The sequence below is a fragment of the Bos taurus genome, chromosome 7 (genome assembly GCF_002263795.3).
Source record: "Bos taurus isolate L1 Dominette 01449 registration number 42190680 breed Hereford chromosome 7, ARS-UCD2.0, whole genome shotgun sequence".
Taxonomy (NCBI): Eukaryota; Metazoa; Chordata; class Mammalia; order Artiodactyla; family Bovidae; genus Bos; species Bos taurus.
This window is the reverse complement of record NC_037334.1, coordinates 80,799,120-80,819,034: the sequence shown is the minus strand read 5'-3', so window position 1 is coordinate 80,819,034 and position 19,915 is coordinate 80,799,120. Positions and strand designations below refer to the sequence as shown.

Genomic DNA, 19,915 nt, shown 5'->3' with positions numbered 1-19,915 from the left:
CCAAGAAAAGGAAAAATATGAAATAATTGAGCCTATCTGTTATGGATGAAATTGTGTCCCCTCCAAAAATATGTGTTGAAGACCTAACCCCCAGTGCCTCAGAATGTGACCTGACTTGGAAGTAGGGTTACTGTAGATTCAATTGGTTAAGATGAGGTCATAATGGAACAGTGTAAGCTCCTAATCCAATATGATTATATTCTTACTAAAAGAATGCCGTATGAAGAGAGAAGCACACAGGGAAAATACCACACGAACATGAAGGCAGAGGTAAGTGTGACACACTGGATTTCCCTGGTGGTGCAGTGGGTAAGAGAATGCCTGTTAATGCACGGGACATGGGTCCATCCCCAGTCTGGGAAGAGTCCAGATGCTGTGGAGCAACCAAGCCCGTGCATCATGACTGAGTACATGCTCTAGAGCCTGTGAACTGCAACTACTGAAGCCTGTGTGTCCTACAGCCCATGCTCTGCAAAAGAGAAGCCACAGCAGTGAGAAGCCCGTGCACCACAGCGAGAAAGTAGCCCCAACTCGTCACAGCTAGAGAAAGCCTGTGTAGAGCAATGAAGGCTCGGCACAGCCAAAAATAAATAAATAAAATGTAAAACAAACACAGGAAAAAAACAAAAGGCATTATCCCTTAAAAAAAAAAAAGACACGTCTATAAGCCAAGTGACACACCAAAGATTGACAACAAACCACCAGAAGCTAGGAGAGGGACACTGAATAGATTCTCCTTCACAGACACACAGATGCTTTGATCTTGGACTTCTAGCCTCCAGAACTGTGAGACAAATTCATGCTGTTTAAGCCACCTAGTCTTTGGGTACTTCGTTTCAGCACCCATAATAAACTAACAGACCCATTATGTACTTCAGATTCTACTGGTATGGACTTTAAAAAGCCATACTCGAAAATCATAATGACTCTAAATATTTGTAAGCAAATAAAGTTTGACTCAGATGAGTTTAGAGGTATAAGCTAGATTTTTTTTACACGATACTTAAAACTAGCTATGCCTGATTCTTGTCACCAAGCCTGGATTCCTTACTAAGTCATATGACTTTCTCTGAGTAACTTCTAACCCTATGAGGGGTGTGACAAGAATGCAAGATGTTGCAACACCATTTCTTCCATGGTTAAATATCACCTTTTCACATCAGACCAAGCAATTATTCCACTAGAAGGGAAGAAATGATTTCTCAGAACCAATTCTATGGCACTAAGACAAGGAATCATATGAAAAAAAAAAACAAAAAAAAAACTGCTTCTAAGGGTCTTTTAATTCAAGGAGTTTTTCTGAGAAAAATAAACTTCCCTTACATAGATGTGTTTTTATTTTCAAAGCCTACTTACAACCCTAAGATTGTTAAATGGATTCATTTGTTCATAATTTCTTGATCACCTGTTATATTAAAAGCACTGTTAGCCTCATTATGCATTCTGTGTATGTGTCAGGGGTGGAGGAGTAAGAAGCAGGATAAAATTGAGGGAAGATACCTTTCTACAAGGATGAAGTGGGGATTGAGGGAGAAGAACTTTTCAGAGGCAGGAACTGAGTTAGATCTTGAATGAGTTACTCTTTTAATTATTCCTTCAATGAATAATAAATATCCACTTAATAACAATACTACAAAGCTACAGTAATCAAAACAGTATGGTACGAGTACAGAAACAGATGTATAGATCAATGGAACAGAGTAGACAGCCAAGAAATAAACCCATGCACTTATGGTCAATTAATCTATGACAAAGGCGGCAACAAGAGACAGTCTCCTCAATAAGTGATGCTGGAAAAACTAGATGTGACACGTAAATCAGTAAAATCAGAATACATCATTGAAACATACACAAAAGAAACTCAAAATGGATTCAAAGATCTAAATCTAAGACCTGAAACCATAAAATTCCTAGAAGAAAACATAGCCAGAACACTCTTCAACATAACTCATAGCAATATGTTTTTGAATCTGCCTCCCAAGACAAAAGAAAAAAAAGCAAAACTAAACAAATGAGGTCTGATTAAACTTGAAAGCTTTTGCACAGTCAAGGAAACTGTCAATAAAACAAAAATACAACCTACTGATTGGGAGGTTACTTACAACTGACATGACCAATAAGGAGTTAATATCCAAATTACATAAATAGCTCATACAATTCAATATAAAACAATTTTTAAAATGGGCAGAAGATCTGAATAGACATTTTTCCAAAGGAGATACACAGATAGCCAACAGGCATATGAAAAGATACTCAACATCACTAATTATCAAAGAAATGTGAATCAAACCATATTAAAATTATAACTTCACAACAGTCAAAATGACTATCATCAAAAAGTCAACAAATAAATGTTGGAGAGGAGAAAACGGAACCCTAGTGCATTATGTGAAATGCCAACCTGGATGAAGCTCAAGCGGGAATCAAGACCGCTGGGAGAAATATCAATAACCTCAGACATGCAGGTGACTCTACCCTAATGGCAGAAAGCAAAGGGGAAACTAAAGAGCCTCTTGATAAAGGTGAAAGAGGACAGTGAAAAAGACTGAAACTCAACATTCAAAAACTGAATATCATGGCATCCAGTCCCATCACTTCACAGCAAATAGATAGGGAAAAAAGTAGAAAGTGACAGACTTTATTTTCTTGGATTCCAAAATCCCTGAGGACTGTGACTACAGCCATGAAGTTAAAAGACACTTGCTCCTTGGAAGAAAAGCTATGACAAACCTAGACAGCATATTAAAAAAGCAGAGACATCACTTTGCTGACAAAGGTCCACATAGTCAAAGCTATGGTTTTTCCAGCAGTTATGTAGGGATGTGAGAGTTGGACCATAATGAAGGCTAAGTGCTGAAGAATTGATGCTTTCGAACTGTGATGCTGGAGAAGACTCTTCAGAGTCCCTTGGACAGTAAGGAAATAAAATCAGTCAAACCTAAAGAAAATCAACTCTAAATATCATTGGAAGGACTGATGCTAAAGCTGAAGCTCTAATACTATGGTCACCAGAGGCAAAGAGCTGACTCACTGGAAAAGACCCTGGGGCTGGGAAAGATTTAAGGCAGGAGAAGAAGGGGACAACAGAGGATGAAATGGTTGGATGGCATCAACAACTCAATGCACATGAGTTTGAGCAAACTCTGGGAGATAGTGAAGGACAGGGAAGCCTGGCAAGCTGCAGTCCATGAGGTCACAAAGAGTTGGACAGGACTGAGTGACTGAACGACAGTACACTATTGGTGAGATTGTAAATTGCTGCAGCCAATATGGAAAACAGTATGGAGGCTACTCAAAAAACTAATAATAGAATACCATATAACCCAGTAATTCTACTGCTGGATATACATTTAAAGAAAACAAAAACACTAATCTGAAAAGATACACGTACCCCAATGATCACATGATCACTATTTAGAAAAACCAACATATGGAAATAACCTAAGTGTCCACTAACAGATGAACAGGTAAAGAATCTGTGATATATATACAATGGAATATTACTCAGCCATAAAAAAGAATGAAATTCTACAATTTGCAATAATGTGGATAGACCTAGATAGTATTATGCTTTATGAAATAAGTCAGAGAAAGACAAATACTCTCTGCCAAATAGGAAAAGGAGTACACCAAGGCTGTATACTGTCACCCTGCTTATTTAACTTCTATGCAGAGGACATCATGAGAAACGCTGGGCTGGAAGAAGCACAAGCTGGAATCAAGATTGCTGGGAGAAATCTCAATAACCTCAGATATGCAGATGACACCACCCTTATGGCAGAAAGTGAAGAAGAACTAAAGAGCCTCTTGATGAAAGTGAAAGAGGAGAGTGAAAAAGTTGGTTTAAATCTCAACATTCAGAAAATGAAGATCATGGCATCCCATCACTTCATGGAAAGTAGATGGGGAAACATGAAACAGTGGCTGACTTTATTTTTCTGGGCTCCAAAATCACTGCAGATGGTGACTGCAGCCATGAAATTAAAAGACACTTACTCCTTGGAAGGAAAGTTATGACCAACCTAGACAGTATATTCAAAAGCAGAGACATTACTTTGTCAACAAAGGTCCGTCTAGTCAAGGCTATGGTTTTTCCAGTAGTCATGTATGGATGTGAGGGTTGGACTATAAAGAAAGCTGAGCACCAAAGAATTGATGCTTTTGACCTGTGGTGTTGGAGAAGACTCTTGAGAGTCCCTTGGACTCTACAAGGAGATCCAACCAGTCCATCCTAAAGGAGATCAGTCCTTGGTGTTCACTGGAAGGACTGATGTTGAAGCTGAAACTCCAATACTTTGGCCACCTGATGCAAAGAGCTGACTCATTAGAAAAGACCCTGATGCAGGGAAAGATTGAGGGCAGGAGGAGAAGGGGACGACAGAGGATGAGATGGTTGAATGGCATCACTGACTAGATGGACATGGGTTTGGGTAGACTCCGGGAGCTGGTGATGGACAGGGAGGCCTGGCATGCTGCAATTCATGGGGTCACAAAGAGTCAGAAACGACTGAGTGACTGAACTGAACTGAACTGAACTGAATCACTTATATGCAGACTCTAAAAAAGTAAAACAAATAAACATATGTAACAAAACAAGAACAGACTCACAGATTTAGAGAATGAACTAGTGGTTACCAGCTGGGAGATGAAAAGTGGGCTGGGCAAGGTAGAGGTATAGGATTAAGAGACATAAACCACTATGTATAGAACAAATAATGGATATATTGTATAACACAGGGAATTATAGTCATTATTTTGTAATAACTTTAAATTGATTATGCTGCTGCTGCTGCTAAGTCGCTTCAGTCGTGTCCGACTCTGTGCTACCCCACAGACGGCAGTCCACCAGGCTCCGCCATCCCTGGGATTCTCCAGGCAAGAACGCTGGAATGGGTTGCCATTTCCTCCTCCAATGCATGAAAGTGAAAAGTGAAAGTGAAATCTCTCAGTCGTGTTCAACTCTTTGCGACCCCATGGACTGCAGCCTATCAGGCTCCTCCGTCCATGGGATTTTCCAGGCAAGAGTACTGGAGTAGGGTGCCATTGCCTTCTCCTAAATTGAGTATAATCTATAAAAATATTGAACTACTGTGTTATACAACTGAAATTAATAAAATATTATAAAGCAACTACATACTATACCTCAATTTTTCAAAAAAGGACAAAATATTGATATATACAACATGAATGAACCTTGAAGATATCACACTAAATGAAATAAGATGGTCACAAAAAGACAAACCTTGTGTTATTTCACCTTTGTGGGGTACCTAGAATAGTCAAATTCATAAAGACAGAAAGTAATATGGTGTTTGCTCAAGGTTAGGAAAAGGAGGTAATGAGAAGTTATTCAGTAAAGTGTACTGAGTTTCAGTTTTGCAAGATGAAAAGAGTTCTGAAGATGGACTGTGTTGTGGTTGCACAACAATATTAATGTATTTATTACATTTTCAAATGTACTTCATGAATGTAATATATTTACTGACACATAAAAATTATTATGATGATAAATTATACATTATGCATATTTTACAATAATAACATATTTTGTTTGAAAAGTACACATGTAGAGAAATGAGCACAGGGGAAAGATACTTATTGAATGCTTGTTATAAATGAAACACACAGTTTTGTGAGACAGATATTAAACAACACTGATAAATATCAATCATAATAAGTCCTATATACTATTCAAAAATGATATGAAGAACATAACTTGGATTAGGAGGGCAAAGAAAAAACTCTCTGAAGAAGTAGCACTTTAAGGTAAAACCTAAAGAATAGAGGAGTTAACTGTAAAAATTGAAGAGAGAGCAAAGAACATTCTAGATAGAAAGATGAGTAAATGCAGAGACCAAAAGATGAGAGAAAGTTCTGGGATACTCAGAAATCAGAGGAAGGCCGGAGTGATCAGGAAACAATGAACGCACGAATGCACAGTCATATTGAAGAGCCATGTTTAAGAATTTTAATTTTACCCGAAGCACAATGGAAAGCCAATGAGGATTAAGGAAGGGGAGTGACATAATTCAGTTTTCATTTTCTAAAGGGAAATCAGTTAGTGTTATATTTAAAATGGACAACCAACAAGGACATATTGTATAGCACAGGGAACTCTGCTCAATGTTATGTGGCAGGCTGGATGGGAAGGGAGCTTGTGGGACAATGGATACATGTATATAGATGACTGCCTTTGCTGTCCACCCGCAACCGTGACAGCACTGTTAATCGGCTATAGCCCGAGACAAAATAAATAGTTTAAAAAAAAGAGAGAGAGAGAGATCAGTTAGGAGGATACTGCTGCAGTCCCAAGTGGGAGCTACTGAGAATTTAGACCAGGGTGATGGTGGTCAAGATGGCAAGACACACACAGACTATGGATATATTTTAGAGATAAAAGCAAAAGGACTTAGATTGGATGTGGTTGTCAAAAGGAAGCATCCAGAGTAACTCCCAGGCTTCTGGCCCAAGAACCTCATGAGGTAGAGCAGCTGGTTCCTAGAACAGGGAAACCAGAAGGAGGAATAGGGTTAAATATGTTAAGCTTGAGATGCTTGTGATACACCTATGTGGTTAGGAGTCTAAGTTGAATATATAAGCCTGGAGAATAGAGCAGGGTAAGGACAAAAGACATAAAGTTGAGACTCACTGACATTTTGATATTTAGGGTCATTGGTTTAGGTAAGGTCATTGGAGAGAGGAGGGGAAGGAAGGATAAGGGAAGGAAGAAAATGGAGCTCCTAAGATTCAGGCCTCAGAACTCCAACATTTAAAGACACAGAGAAAGGGACTTCCCTGGCAGTCCAGTGGTTAAGACTTCGACTTCCAATGCAGGTGGTACGGGTTCGATCCCTGGTCAGGGAGCTGGAATCCCACATGCCTCACAGCCAAAAGGGGCCAAAACATAAAACAGAAACAATATTGTAATAAGTTTAATAAAGACTTTGGAAAAGGTCCATATTAAAAAAAAAAAGAGAGAGAGAAAATCTTTAAGAAACAAATTAAATTAAAAGAAACAAATTAAAAAAAAAAAAAATACAGAGATGAACAGAGAGCAAAGGAAACTTTGAAGAAGCAGCCAGGAAATTAAGAGGGAAACAGAAATGAGTAGTTTCCATTTTAGAAAAAGGGAACAGACTGTACAAAGGTCCAGAAATAAATTACACCTCAGTGTGTTGTGAGAACTGTAAATAGTGGAGAGCAAAACATAATCAGAGACACATTGTTTTTTCAATCATCTTTGGGTAGTGCAGACAGGAACAGAGAAGGGCAAGACCAGACAGGTGGAGATACTTAGCCTTCTTGATAAACAAAGTCTTTACAAAAAGGCTTTCATCTGAGAGTCTTTCATAAAAAGTGATTTTACAAAAAGGCAAGGTGATATAATACTACTTCTTACAGACAGACTATTTTCATCATTGGTCAAAATAATTCCTCCACTAAGAGTGGAGAAACTGATTTCTCAGGTTCCTTTTGTGGTCAATACTCTGCTGTTCTGTAAGTGTATATGCATACCTGTATGGGCATGCACTCACACACGAGAGCTGCATTTCCAAGAGATCACTCTCTCACTGAAGGAAATAATGTTATTTCCAATTTCTTTTGCAACTCATGTGGAACGTTTCCTGAGGCAGAAATGTGCTCGCGGATGTGTGGGTCTGGAACTGGGGGAGATGGTGGTGACCAAGCCATCAGCACATGAAGTTACAGGAGATGCCACGGCCACAGGTAAGACCCTAAGCAGTGCTGAAAGTGAGAAGACGCCCCAGAAGAGAACCAGAGGTGACAACAACATATAAGGTGCAGGAACACAAAAAGAGGTGGGCTTCCCTGGTGGCTCAGTGGTAAAGAGTCCACCTGCCAAGCAGGAGATGCAGGTTTGAACCCTGGGTCAAGAAGATCCCCTGGAGAAGAAAATGGCAACCCACTCTAGTACCCTTGCCTGAAAAATCCCACGGAGAGAGGAGCCTGGTGGGTTACAGTACATGGGGTTGCAAAAGAGTCAGACACAACTCAGTGACTAAACAATAACAGAAAAAGAAGTACTCATGGAGAAAGCTCAGAACTTACTTTTGTTAATATTTCAAAATACAGAGTAAGTTTTTACTGAATCTTTAGTACTACTTCTATGACGACCAGATCTGCCTTAGAAACTAATCTTTTGCCTAAAATATCACTTAAGAGACTCATGCCACACTTCTCAAAGTTTTCTTTCCCCTGCTCCTACCTGCCCAATCATTACTGTATTTACAAGCAGAATTTGCATTTGGGGATTTGTGGACAAAACCAATAAGGTACATATGGTATATATATATATATATATATAAGATTGACACAACTTATCAACTAAAAGAAACAGAAAAAATTCAAAGACAAGACCTTGAAAAAATGAATTCAATATAATTTATTTAATTTTAAAAGGTCTTAGGAATAATGGCTTACCAACATGACATTCATTTATAAGAAACCAGAGACCTACACTGAAGAAGCTTCCTGCCTAAATTAGAGAACTGATAAAAAGCATAAGTCATAACACATAAGAAGCATAACCTATTTATACAGGCCGATGTGGTTTCAATAGAGTAAAATCTGATCTCAATAACCCAAGTGAATTCTTTGAATCAGTCAATAAGAATAAGGTCAAAGCCATTTATACTTTCTAGAAAGTCACTAGAAAATCCTGCACCAAAGAAGTCATTTTGCAGAATAAAAAGTAGTGGGAGTGGAAAATCCTCTGAAACTTGAAACATCTGGTCCTGAATTTATGAACTGTGATTGCACTGGGAATTAAAATAGACTAAAAATATAAAATATATATATATTTATAAAAATATAAAGAGATTTAAGATAATTCATGGATGACTGACAAATAATGGGCTCTTGAAAAACTTAGGGAAACCCACTTTACATCGTGCTGAATTCCCTTGTCACCAATAATTTTTCTATGATCTCACGATAGAAGAAAACTAAGCCCTAAACTAACCTTTGGTCGCCAATGTCAGAGACAGAATATTAGCCTGGATAAACAACTGACATGATCAGCATGGCACCTAATGTCAGCATTAAAACAACAACGACTATACAGCTGAACAACTGACTAATCAGCTCAAGATTTTCTCTAGGTATTTGGAACAGGTTGCAAGTGCAAGTAAGATTTAACTGGAGTTCTTCTGAAGTCAGTTTTAACTGATTAGAGAGCTTAAAGTTTTAAAACTATGACCTAAAATTTCAGCTATATACGCTTTAGAATGGTCTAATGTTCACACTTGAAAGCACTGGAGCTCAATGCATGGAGTGCTTTCTCTCAGCCTTTCTGGGCAGGGAGGATCCCAGGAAGAATATGATCAACCCACAAGGAACATACAACATGGTCTACTGAATTCATCTCAAATTAATCCTCTTTATACAAAACAAGTTTAACAACAGAAATAAAAATTTTCATTTACATGAAAAAGTCTGCTAGTAAGTCTGTTTCTGCTGAATATTTCAACCAATCAAAAAAAAAAAAAAATAGTAAGAACGGTGTGGCTGCTTAGACAGATGCCTTTCCATTAGCCAGCAGGCAATGCTTCTTACACGGCTGTCCACAGACTGCCTGCTCTTGTTCCATGAGGCATCTTTATCTCATACAAATGCTGGCCCAAAGCAGAGACTTCCATTTTCAGAGTTTCATCTTTACCTAAGTCAGTTTTCACTACCTGAAGGTCTTTATGGTCAAGAAAAGAAATCATAATAACCCACTAAAACCTGAAATGATTTAGTAATTATCATCATCAAAACAGTATTTTAAAGCCTATGACCAACAGTGACATCTGCTATCCTTTGCCAAAGATGGCTATTTACCAAGCCAGCATAAAATGCAGCCATGAGTGAGGCTGCTGTGCAGTTTAAAAGAGACGATGCACATAAAGCCCCTGGCACAGTGCTTGCTGTAAGATAAGGAGCTCAAACATGGCAGTTAGGATTACTGTCTTATTCTGTTCCTTACAGCAGCCTGTGAGAAGGTATTGTACCACTGCAAAGGTGAGAACGCAGTGTGCCGGGGCTGACGGGCTATGGCCTTAGTGAGACTGACTCACACTCATATAACACCAGCACCACCCCCTCTCTGCTCAGTCCATATGGGAAGCTGTTCAGGATGGAGTCAATGCTGATCTTACCTTTACGGTCTACCCAGTTGTGAAATGTTGAGCAAGTTATTGAAACTCTCTGAATCTATTTACTCATCTCAAGGATCTACCTCAGAAGATGATTTGAATATTAAATACTGGGTCAGAGCAAAAGCACAGTAGATAACAGCATTCAGTCATTCAGTCAACATTACTGGGACTCCTACTAAGTGAGAGGCACAGGTCACAGCTCCCAAATCTATTTGCGTGTCAGAATTATCTAGGGAGCTTTTAAAAATTCCAACTCCCAGGCCACACTAATAAGTCACAATATGTGGTGGCAGAACACAGGTATAAGTTTTTGGAGCTTCCCAGATGACTTCGATGTGCAGACAAGCTTGGAGACCACTATGCTTAGGCACTAGGCTCACCTACCTTTCCTGAAAGCTCTCCTAGTTTACTCATTCTTCTCTCTTAAACATCTCACACCGAAGCCCTCTTTCAGATTCCTACGCTCCTTCTCTAGCTCAGGTTCTCAGAACCTCTCCGTGAACTTGCTAACTTGTCCCCTACCCATCACTACTTTCTCCATCCCCCTACACCCACCAGCTCTGATCCAGCACTCCCGTGTGCAGAACCACTGGATTAACTGCCTCTGGCTACTAGCTCCTCAGCCCAGCCTGCAAAGCCCTCAACAAAGGCAGTGCCCCATATTCCCAGCACCTGTCTCCCTACACCCTATGCTACTGATGACCCAAACCAACTGATTACCTCACTCTCCCCAGGTAGATCCCATGTCTTTCAACTGCAAAGACTCATTCTTGGGAACAAGGAAAAAATCCTTATGATATTGGACAGTATATCACTAGTTACAAAGTGAAATCTTCCCCAATTGAAAATGGTGTTCTTATAAACCATGGTGACCTTGGTTTTAAGGAGGCTGATGTACCTTTAATTTCATAATTTTATATAATTTCAGATAAAACACAAAAAAGAATTCCTTTTACCTTAATTTAAGGAGCGGCTGGGTCACCCACTTCTTTAACTTGCGTCTCCCAAATGAAGTTTTAGTATGGTCTAAAACCCAAAATAAACTTCCTTTGGTTTTCATATCAGTCTAAAAAAGACCAGAAAGCATGTTTTATTAACTCAATGATGGTATTTGGACCAAAATTGCCAGTTGTTCATCTGCCCTAATTATTCCATATTCCCCAATTATAATCTTACACATGCTTAGCTTTTATGCTCAAAACAGGTGTTCAATGTATATATATATATATATACACACATACACACACATATATACACACATTCTGTTTCCCAGGAGGCGCTAGTGGTAAAGACCCTGTCTGCCAATGTAGGAGATGTAAAAGACACAGGTTCCATCCCTGGGTCAGGAAGATCCTCTGGAGGAGGGTACGGCAACCCACTCCCGTATTCTTGCCTGGAGAATCCCACGGACAGAGGAGGCTGGTGGGCTAAGATCCACAGGGTTGCAAAGAGTCGGACACACCTGAAGCAACTTAGCACACACGCACACACACACACACACACATCCAAATAAACACACACAAAGTAATGACATTTTGCATAAGAAAGATATACTTTATGTGTAGTTTTTAACTAACAATAAATTACTGAGAAGTCTCTTTTAAAACATCTGTCCTGAACACCTTAAAAATATAACTGCATCCTTTCCTGGCTTAGGAAAGCACAGTGAAAATAATTTCATGTTCCTTTGGCAATTCAGTATCTCCCACTACCTAAGAGTTGACATTCTAAAGACAGATAATCTCATGACAACACTCTCTCTTAAGGAAAGACGTGAACGTGCACTGCACCCTAGGACTGTACCCGGGAGGGTTTGATTTTAGCCTCTTATTAAATCCTTAGCAAAAATTTACCTATGCTTTGCTACTTCAAACCATTGAAAAAATTTACAATTAACTAGAGATTGTATTTAATTTTAACCAAGGTTTCACTGTAACACAAAATGTCTATTAATAGGTTTGTTTAATTTGGAACACACAGTTACAATTTTCATCTGAATTTGTTTTTGCCTTTTCCTTTTCCTTCATATCAACAAACAGGTACTTATAGGACACCTCCCGTGTGCTCAGTAGAATGACTGGCAAAGGTATATTAAGACACAGTCCCTCCCTCAGGGCTCTTATATCCAAGTGTGGGAGGAAAGACTCCCAATGAGGACACGATGTCATCTGGCAGAAGGCAACTATAAAAGGTGTGCTACAACCTCTCCAGACCTCAGGAGTTTAAAGCAGAGCATGGGAACAACAGTGGTCATGGAAGGTTCCCTGACGACGAGCTGGGCACGCAGAACTGACCTATGAGGGGAATCCACATAGGTGACTGCACCATCCCATCCTGAGACAAAAGCCCAACTGCTGGGACCACAGTGAAGGGTCCCAGGAAGAGCGCGGAGCATTGGAGAAGCACACTCAGACGGGAGAGGGACAGGTGGGGGAGACGGAGGCCTGTTACACCTTTGCTCTCTCTGCTACTCAGACCCCTCCTCATGACCCTTTTCCACTGATCCATGGAAAAGGAGAAGAAAGCTGAAGTGCGAAGACAAGCAGAAGATGTTAACTCTCAGCCTCCACTTTTACAAGCGCCCGAGTCCTAATAGAGAAAGGGGTTTTCAAAGGGTATTTTGAGGATGGATGATTTTTGCCTTAGGACTTTGATTTTGGAACTGACGCCACTGTGATAGGACCTGAACAGGAAGGATGTGGAAGAAGTACGGAAATCTTGGAATGCTGGGGCTGCATCTGGAGGCTCTGACTGTGGGCTCTACTCCTACCACTTGTTTCCTGTCTTGGGGATGTATATAGCGTTGAAGAGAAAGACTTGTGGGAAAGATGCTCAACTTCCAAATAACAGAATGATATGATAAAAATGCTCATGCATAACAGGAAGGCTGACTGCAGTACATAAGGACAGCCTGGCAGAGGGAGAAACCTGAATGAGAGAAAATAGACAGTAATAAACAAATCCAAGAGTCAGGAGACTGACTAATTCAGCATTTACTTTAATTCACAGCAATAGCAGTGATTCACAGCAGATGGTTCAGCTCTTTCTACTTACTCAAATGACTCGGAACTACCTTATATTTTTGTGACTTTATGTTATAATAACATTATTTTTACAATATAGTAGCTCACACTTTCAAGTGATAATTTAATGAATGAAAGCAACAATTTTAATATCTTCATTATCCTTCACATTCATCAATAAAGGGCAAGTAAGCAATGATGAAAGTTTGTGAAGTGAAATATTATGTATCTTACAGTTAAACGGAGTATCAGAGAAACTTGTTTTATATGCTGGACCATGAAGTAAGGCTACAGACATTTTAACAAAAAGTTATATAGAAAACAAACATATGTAGAAAAACATAACCAAGCAGATCAAAAATATCCACTGTATATTAATTTCTAAAGATGATACCTTTCCAAAGAAATATTTAATATAAAAATTATGAGGACGGCCATATTGCTTCAATCATTAAAAAGCATGCTCTAAAGCTCCCAATATAATCCCCGAGTAAGTATTTCATGTATTTGATTCTCCAAAAAGTGAGCAGTACCATTACCAAGAGATGTGAGGCAGACCAGCCGGCTGAAGACAATACTGTTTCACCTGCACTAAGAACAGACTGCTGCTTCATCCCAAATTTCTTTTCAAAACCATTTTGAATCAAATAGCCCTTATGTTTGCCTGACCTGATTCTGAAGGATTTCCAAGTTCCTTAATGTTGTTCCATTAATTGTCATAAATTCCATTTCACCTGACAACTGTTTAAAATTCCTGTAAAGGAATGAAATAAAAGCCATGAGGCAAGTGCATAAACAAACAGAAAAACAAATTCAGTGGTTACAAATATTCCAGTAACATTACAACAAAAGTTTTAGCCCTCTGATAGGAAATCAAACCAAAAAAAGCCAGAAGAATATTCATTAAAAGATTGTCTTCCACCAGTGTTGGTGCTTTTAGGTAAACTGATGTGAAAGGACAGCCGTTCTCACACCAAAAACTAAAACAAGGGAAGTAATGGTATTAACAGCTTTTTAGTTTTTTAATTTCCAGTAACAGAATCAAGCATAGTCTTTTAGTATCAGGAAAGCAAGTGGGGGGTCTCTTCAGGAAAAGCTATGCAATTTGCTAGAAAAATATGTCAAGGTGCTTTAAAATGTCCTCCCTCTTCTTTGGCATGAGATCATCTTGATAAACACTTTAAAAACTTTTAATCAACATTCTGATACGTGCAAATGTTATTTATTCTATAATCAAGACCACACATTCATGTGGCTAATGTTTTAGTAGAGTCTAAACTGAAAAAGTAGAAATTATTTAAGTTCAAAGAATTCACATTTTCCTTATGCCCCTCCAAGTACCCCAAACTAGATTAAAAGCTCAGTAAATTTCAAATAAGCTTGGGTATTGAGTTCAATGTGATTACTAAATGCATGCATGATTCAAACTGCATCCTTGTTAGTCTTTCATGTTAAAAAACATATTAATCAATGCATTACTAATTCAATAATTAATTTCCTTTATAAATCAGTCCTTTGACATTTCTATCCACAGCACTTACAGACTTGATGGATCATTTTTCAAAGCCAGGAAAATAACAGCAGGTCACTAAGCTATTTGGAGGGAAAGCATGAATGTTTGCATCATAAAACCAATCCCACTCATCATGGCCCTAATAAGAGAAATAAAATCCAGTTTCCCAAGCCAGTGATGGAAGAAAGCCTTCATCTAGGAATCTAGAGCCTAGAATCAAGGCCAAGGAGCCAGTGTTCATTGAGAGATGCCTTAACTTCTAGATGACTCCCACAACAAAGACCCAGAGACCTGAAAAAGAAATAACTTGCTGCATATTAGGAACACTACCTAGTGACTGAACATTGTCCTGTGGCAGTGTAATATACCTGTGACAGGTTTACCTAGCTTCCAAAAGATGACTTGTTAAAGATTTTCAGAGGGAAGCAACTCCAACACTGATAGCAGGTGTGTGTGGCCAATCTCTTCTTCTTGTAACTGTTAATCTGCCTTGCATTATGGAAATTTATGTTCTTCGGTGATCCTTATTAATAGATCTAAGCTCTGTGGAGGCATGGGTTATCTCACGCCTTACACATTTTGCAGCACCTGCAGAGCCTAGCAGAAAGCAGATGCTCAGCAAAGGTCTGTCATCTTTCGATGGGGAGGCCAGTTTGGGTCTCTTTGTTTTCCTCTGAGTCATAAAGCCCAGAAATATATGTGAAACATCCAGAGACAATAATAAAATGTAAAACATTATTTTTAGGAAGAAACAATTGGGCAGTGATTTGCTGTACAACTGACAGATGTTCATACTCCTTCATGGTGAAAAACAGTTGGAAGTACTGCTAGCCTGGCCTCTGAGTTGGTATCCAACCAGGTCTCATAGCTTTAAATAAAGTCATTTACTTTCCCCTCTCCCAACAGGTTTAAACTACATCCTAGGGGTGATTAATGAACACTTGAGTACCTTAACATATTATTGACCAGAGATGTATTAATGCCACGGGCATGAGTTTCGACAAAAATGCCCCTGTCAATAAAGTGTTAATCATTCTCAGACACTGGGAATGCTTAGCTGGCATCAAGAACCCACAATCCAGCAGCACTGACATCTGCACTGATCTTAATAAAAGAGATCGACCACTAGGAATATTAAGTTAAACCGATTCCTATGGCACAATAATTACCAAACAACTAAAAGAACTAACTCTGCTTTCAGGTTTCCCATGTTTGGATGATAAAGTACTCTGGAGTTGTGACTCTTCCTTGCAAATACAAAAGAAATTTCCTCTGTTGGTGCCTATTTTCAATAGGAATTATATATATATTTTTGAACTCAGGGTTGTATCTGCCAGCATTCCCTAGGAATTTGACAGGAATGATCACTGATTAAGCAACTCTAAATTATTTATCCTTTTGGAAGAAACCAAATTTGATATGCTTTGAAATAAACCTTATAAACAAGGCCTGGCTAGCATTCACACTGTGTGAACTTCGACAGAAATCTTCCAAGTAACATGGGAAAATACTTCATTAATATTTCAGACAACAATAATACATAGGATGTATATGTACATCAAGTTTTATAATGGGAGAAAAACATTCCTGCTAAAAATTGCCAAAGAAGTTTAGGATTCCACATCACTCCTATTTCAACTTTTAGAAAAATGAAAACCAATCCTTCTGATTCAGACAAAGGCAGCAAAGGTGCAGACCTTATGTGAAAGATCAATCCCTTACAACGATTCTATTTAAATACTGTTAACATTATTTGAAAATGAAAACAGAAAAAAAAAAACCTACCATATGCACCATCTTACATATGAAATCCATAGTATAAAATAATTCTCTATATAGTTTTCAGAGTTCATACATTCACTATTAGTCTAACTTTTGATTGTTAACTTAGAAATTATATCATATTACAAAAATTCAGTTTTATTGTAAATTCACTTCTAATTTATTTGCAATTAAAATAAATATCTTTGCATTCCTAACTACTGCCAGTAAGCATATTAGAGAAGAAAATAGTAAGAAAGATGACCTACATATCTCCAAAGATTCACTAGGAGAATACACAGTACTCAGCATACAGTTCATATAGCTATGATTTATTGCAGTGAAAGGATATAAAGCAAAATCAGAAAAGCGAAAAGGTACACAAGGCAAAGCCTGGAGGAAACCAAGGGCAAGCTTCCAAGAGTCCTCCTTGGCAGAAATACACAGGATGCACTTACCTACCCCAGAGTGAGTTGTGGCAATGTATGTGAAATATTTACCAGAGAAGCTCATTAGAGACTCAGCACCCAGGATTTTTCACTGCTGCTGCTGCTGCTGCTGCTAAGTCGCTTCAGTTGTGTCCGACTCTGTGCGACCCCAGAGATGGCAGCCCACCAGGCTCCGCCATCCCTGGGATTCTCCACGCAAGAACATTGGAGTGGGTTGCCATTTCCTTCTCCAATGCATGAAAGTGAAAGTGAAGTCGCTCAGTTGTGTCCGACTCTAGCGACCCCATGGACTTCAGCCTACCAGGCTCCTCCATCCACGGGATTCTCCAGGCAAGAGTACTGGAGTGGGGTGCCATTGCCTTCTCCGGATTTTTCACTGGGGGGCTATTTTTACAAAGGTACCTTCTCCTGAGCAGGTGCCAAAATTACAGCTCTCAGAAAGTAAGTAGTTGTCCAATATAAACCATACTGCCTTCAGAAATGGTTTAGGCACAGGGAGTCATTCTTACCAGAAAATGCTGGAGATTGGCCCCAAATGCAAGTCCCGGATGCCAGTCAAGAGTCAAGCTTGAAGTAGGGTTTTCTAAGGATAGATGTCTCATCTGGCTTGCCATGTTAATCTGTTTTTAGTATCAGTGTTACATTTATATTCTTTTGTGTTCCTTCTAGTTTACTCTTTATTCCTAAATTGATCTTTTCTGGACATATAGTTCATTCTTAAGTCTTATCATCTCATTTCAAAGCCTTCCTATTTCTCATCTATTCTCCTTTGTTCTTTCACATTTAGCATCATTTCCTCAACGTCGTTTAGCTCATTTTGAAGTAGTAGGTTATAGTTTTTATTTCATCTGTGAGCATGTCTTTCTGGTGTGCGTTTATTTTCTATAAGGATATTATCCTATTCCCCATTCTTTTCTATTATAATTTTATATGGGATTTTCAATTTTGTTCTTTTCCCACTGCTAATTTTTAAGTGAAAATTTGTTTTCCATAAGTTTCAAGACAAAGACACTGTTTAGGAAAGCTGCTGTTACTTTATACATCTCCCTCTTCTGTTGCTTTTGTGTGGTATTTAATCATGGAACCTCACCTGCTTTCATTCATAAAAAGATTAAATGCATGAACATTGCTCTTTAGCCACAATTAGAAAACTGGACACATTGTATTACATATGCACACACACACACACATATATACACATATACATATGTATATAATTGTGTGTTTGTGTGTGTATTTTAAATTGTTTTTCAGGCAGTTGAACATCAGGCAGCATAGAACTGTGGTGCCTGAGAGAAGAAAAACAAAAAGAGATAAACACTAGGACTAACGTCTCGGAGAGACCAAGGAAAGTTGAAACTGTTAGACCGAATGCCAGAGATGACAGAGACGCACACAGAGAGATGCAGAAGGGTGCGCTCAAGTCTTTGGCCAAGCCCTGATCCTTAAATTGTGGAGGACGTCACATGAGATCATAAGAAACAGCAGGATGAACAAGGACCAGGGTTCACACATGGCTTAGTATAGTTTGTTCTCTAATGAGAATGGCTGCTGCTGCTGCCAAGTCACTTCAGTCGTGTCCGACTCTGTGCGACCCCACGGACGCAGCCCACCAGGCTCCACCGTCCCTAGGATTCTCCAGGCAAGAACACTGGAGTGGGTTGCCATTTCCTTCTCCAATACAGGAAAGTGAAAGTGAAGTCACTCAGTCGTGTCCTACTCTTCGCAACCCCATGGACTGCAGCCTACCCCAGGCTCCTCCGTCCATGGGATTCTCCAGGCAAGAGTACTGGAGTAGGGTGCCCTTGCCTTCTCCAAATGAAAATAGAAATACCTCAAAATACTTGGGACACTGGGTAGAATCTCAGAAGTGCATTGGGTGGGGTTAAAATACACAAAGACAAGGACTTCCCAATCTTGGTACCAAATGATATTTTACTGAGACAGCTCCTATCTGTCCACTCCATCTCTGCAGAAGAGGAAGCAGCTTACTTACAGGATCAATATGATACAGGACAATTCTTCACAGAGCCAAAGGTAAGGGGCCAGTAAAGATAGAATATGGAAAGGCAAGAAAATTATTCTGTTACCCTTTTTTTCCCACTAGCTTTTAAGCTAGCACTTTCTTCGAAGGTCAATTGCCAGCTTTTAAATCTCTCAACTCTACAAAGTTAATCACTCTTTTAAAAAGCTGTCTATGTTAGTGGCTGTCCTCTTTATCTTCATCTTTATGGTCTGTGAAATTATGACTGAAATCAAGAATAAGAAAGGTGATGAAGTTTTATGAACGCTTTTAAATACGCCTTCTTAATACTACTTGTCAATTAACTGTGCTTTAATATAAAGCACAGTTCTTTACTCAACACTAAAATACATTCAATAGCAATCATAAATACAAACTGACCCAATTCTTAAGCCTTCTATTAATTTTTTATGTCAACTAACATTTTTAATACTCCTCAGTAACAATACCACACAAGTCACTCTTGCCCCAGAATACAGTATTCCATCAAGAGCAGGTAACTGAGTACAGTACTTACCAAATTCAATTTAAGAAATGTTTTTTAATATAACCCTACCCTTCTTAAAATTTTTCAGAAACCACTTACTTGGGTTTGGAAAGCACCTTTTCCAAGTTAAACTCTTTGAGGTATCTTATTATGGCAGCCAAAGAACAAATCACAGGCTTCTCCAAGTTAATGATGTCAGAAAAACTTTGAGAACCTAAAAAACAGAATATATACCTTCATTAAAATTATTATTCATCATATTTAAAAACAAACATTAAGTGAAATAAAATTTTGTTTATAATTATTGAAATAATCATTTAGACACTTAACTCCTAAAATTACCCTTTGGAAAAATACAGATTAGAAATACCTAGAGTATGAAAAAGGGCAATTTTCTGAATTGAACCTTCTTTCAAAAGCAAGGGATCAAGTATTTTCAAAGTGTAAAATGCTCATCTGCTTTGACCCAGAAGTACTCCAAACTGCTTGTTAAAGATGT

The 19,915-nt window shown here is 38.7% G+C and overlaps 1 protein-coding gene across 3 annotated transcripts in view; it reads right to left on the bottom strand.

Moving 5' to 3' along the window:
- MSH3 (mutS homolog 3) overlaps window positions 1-19,915 on the bottom strand; it is a 182,616-nt gene that overhangs the window by 112,562 nt on the left and 50,139 nt on the right. For all 3 annotated transcript variants that reach the window (XM_024994619.2, NM_001434983.1, NM_001102305.2), the window contains exons 10-12: window positions 19,516-19,630; window positions 13,853-13,937; window positions 11,117-11,226 (exon numbers count right to left, since the gene is read on the bottom strand). In XM_024994619.2, the coding sequence (XP_024850387.1) occupies window positions 11,117-11,226; window positions 13,853-13,937; window positions 19,516-19,630 (310 nt within the window). The remainder of the gene's footprint in view (window positions 1-11,116; window positions 11,227-13,852; window positions 13,938-19,515; window positions 19,631-19,915) is intronic.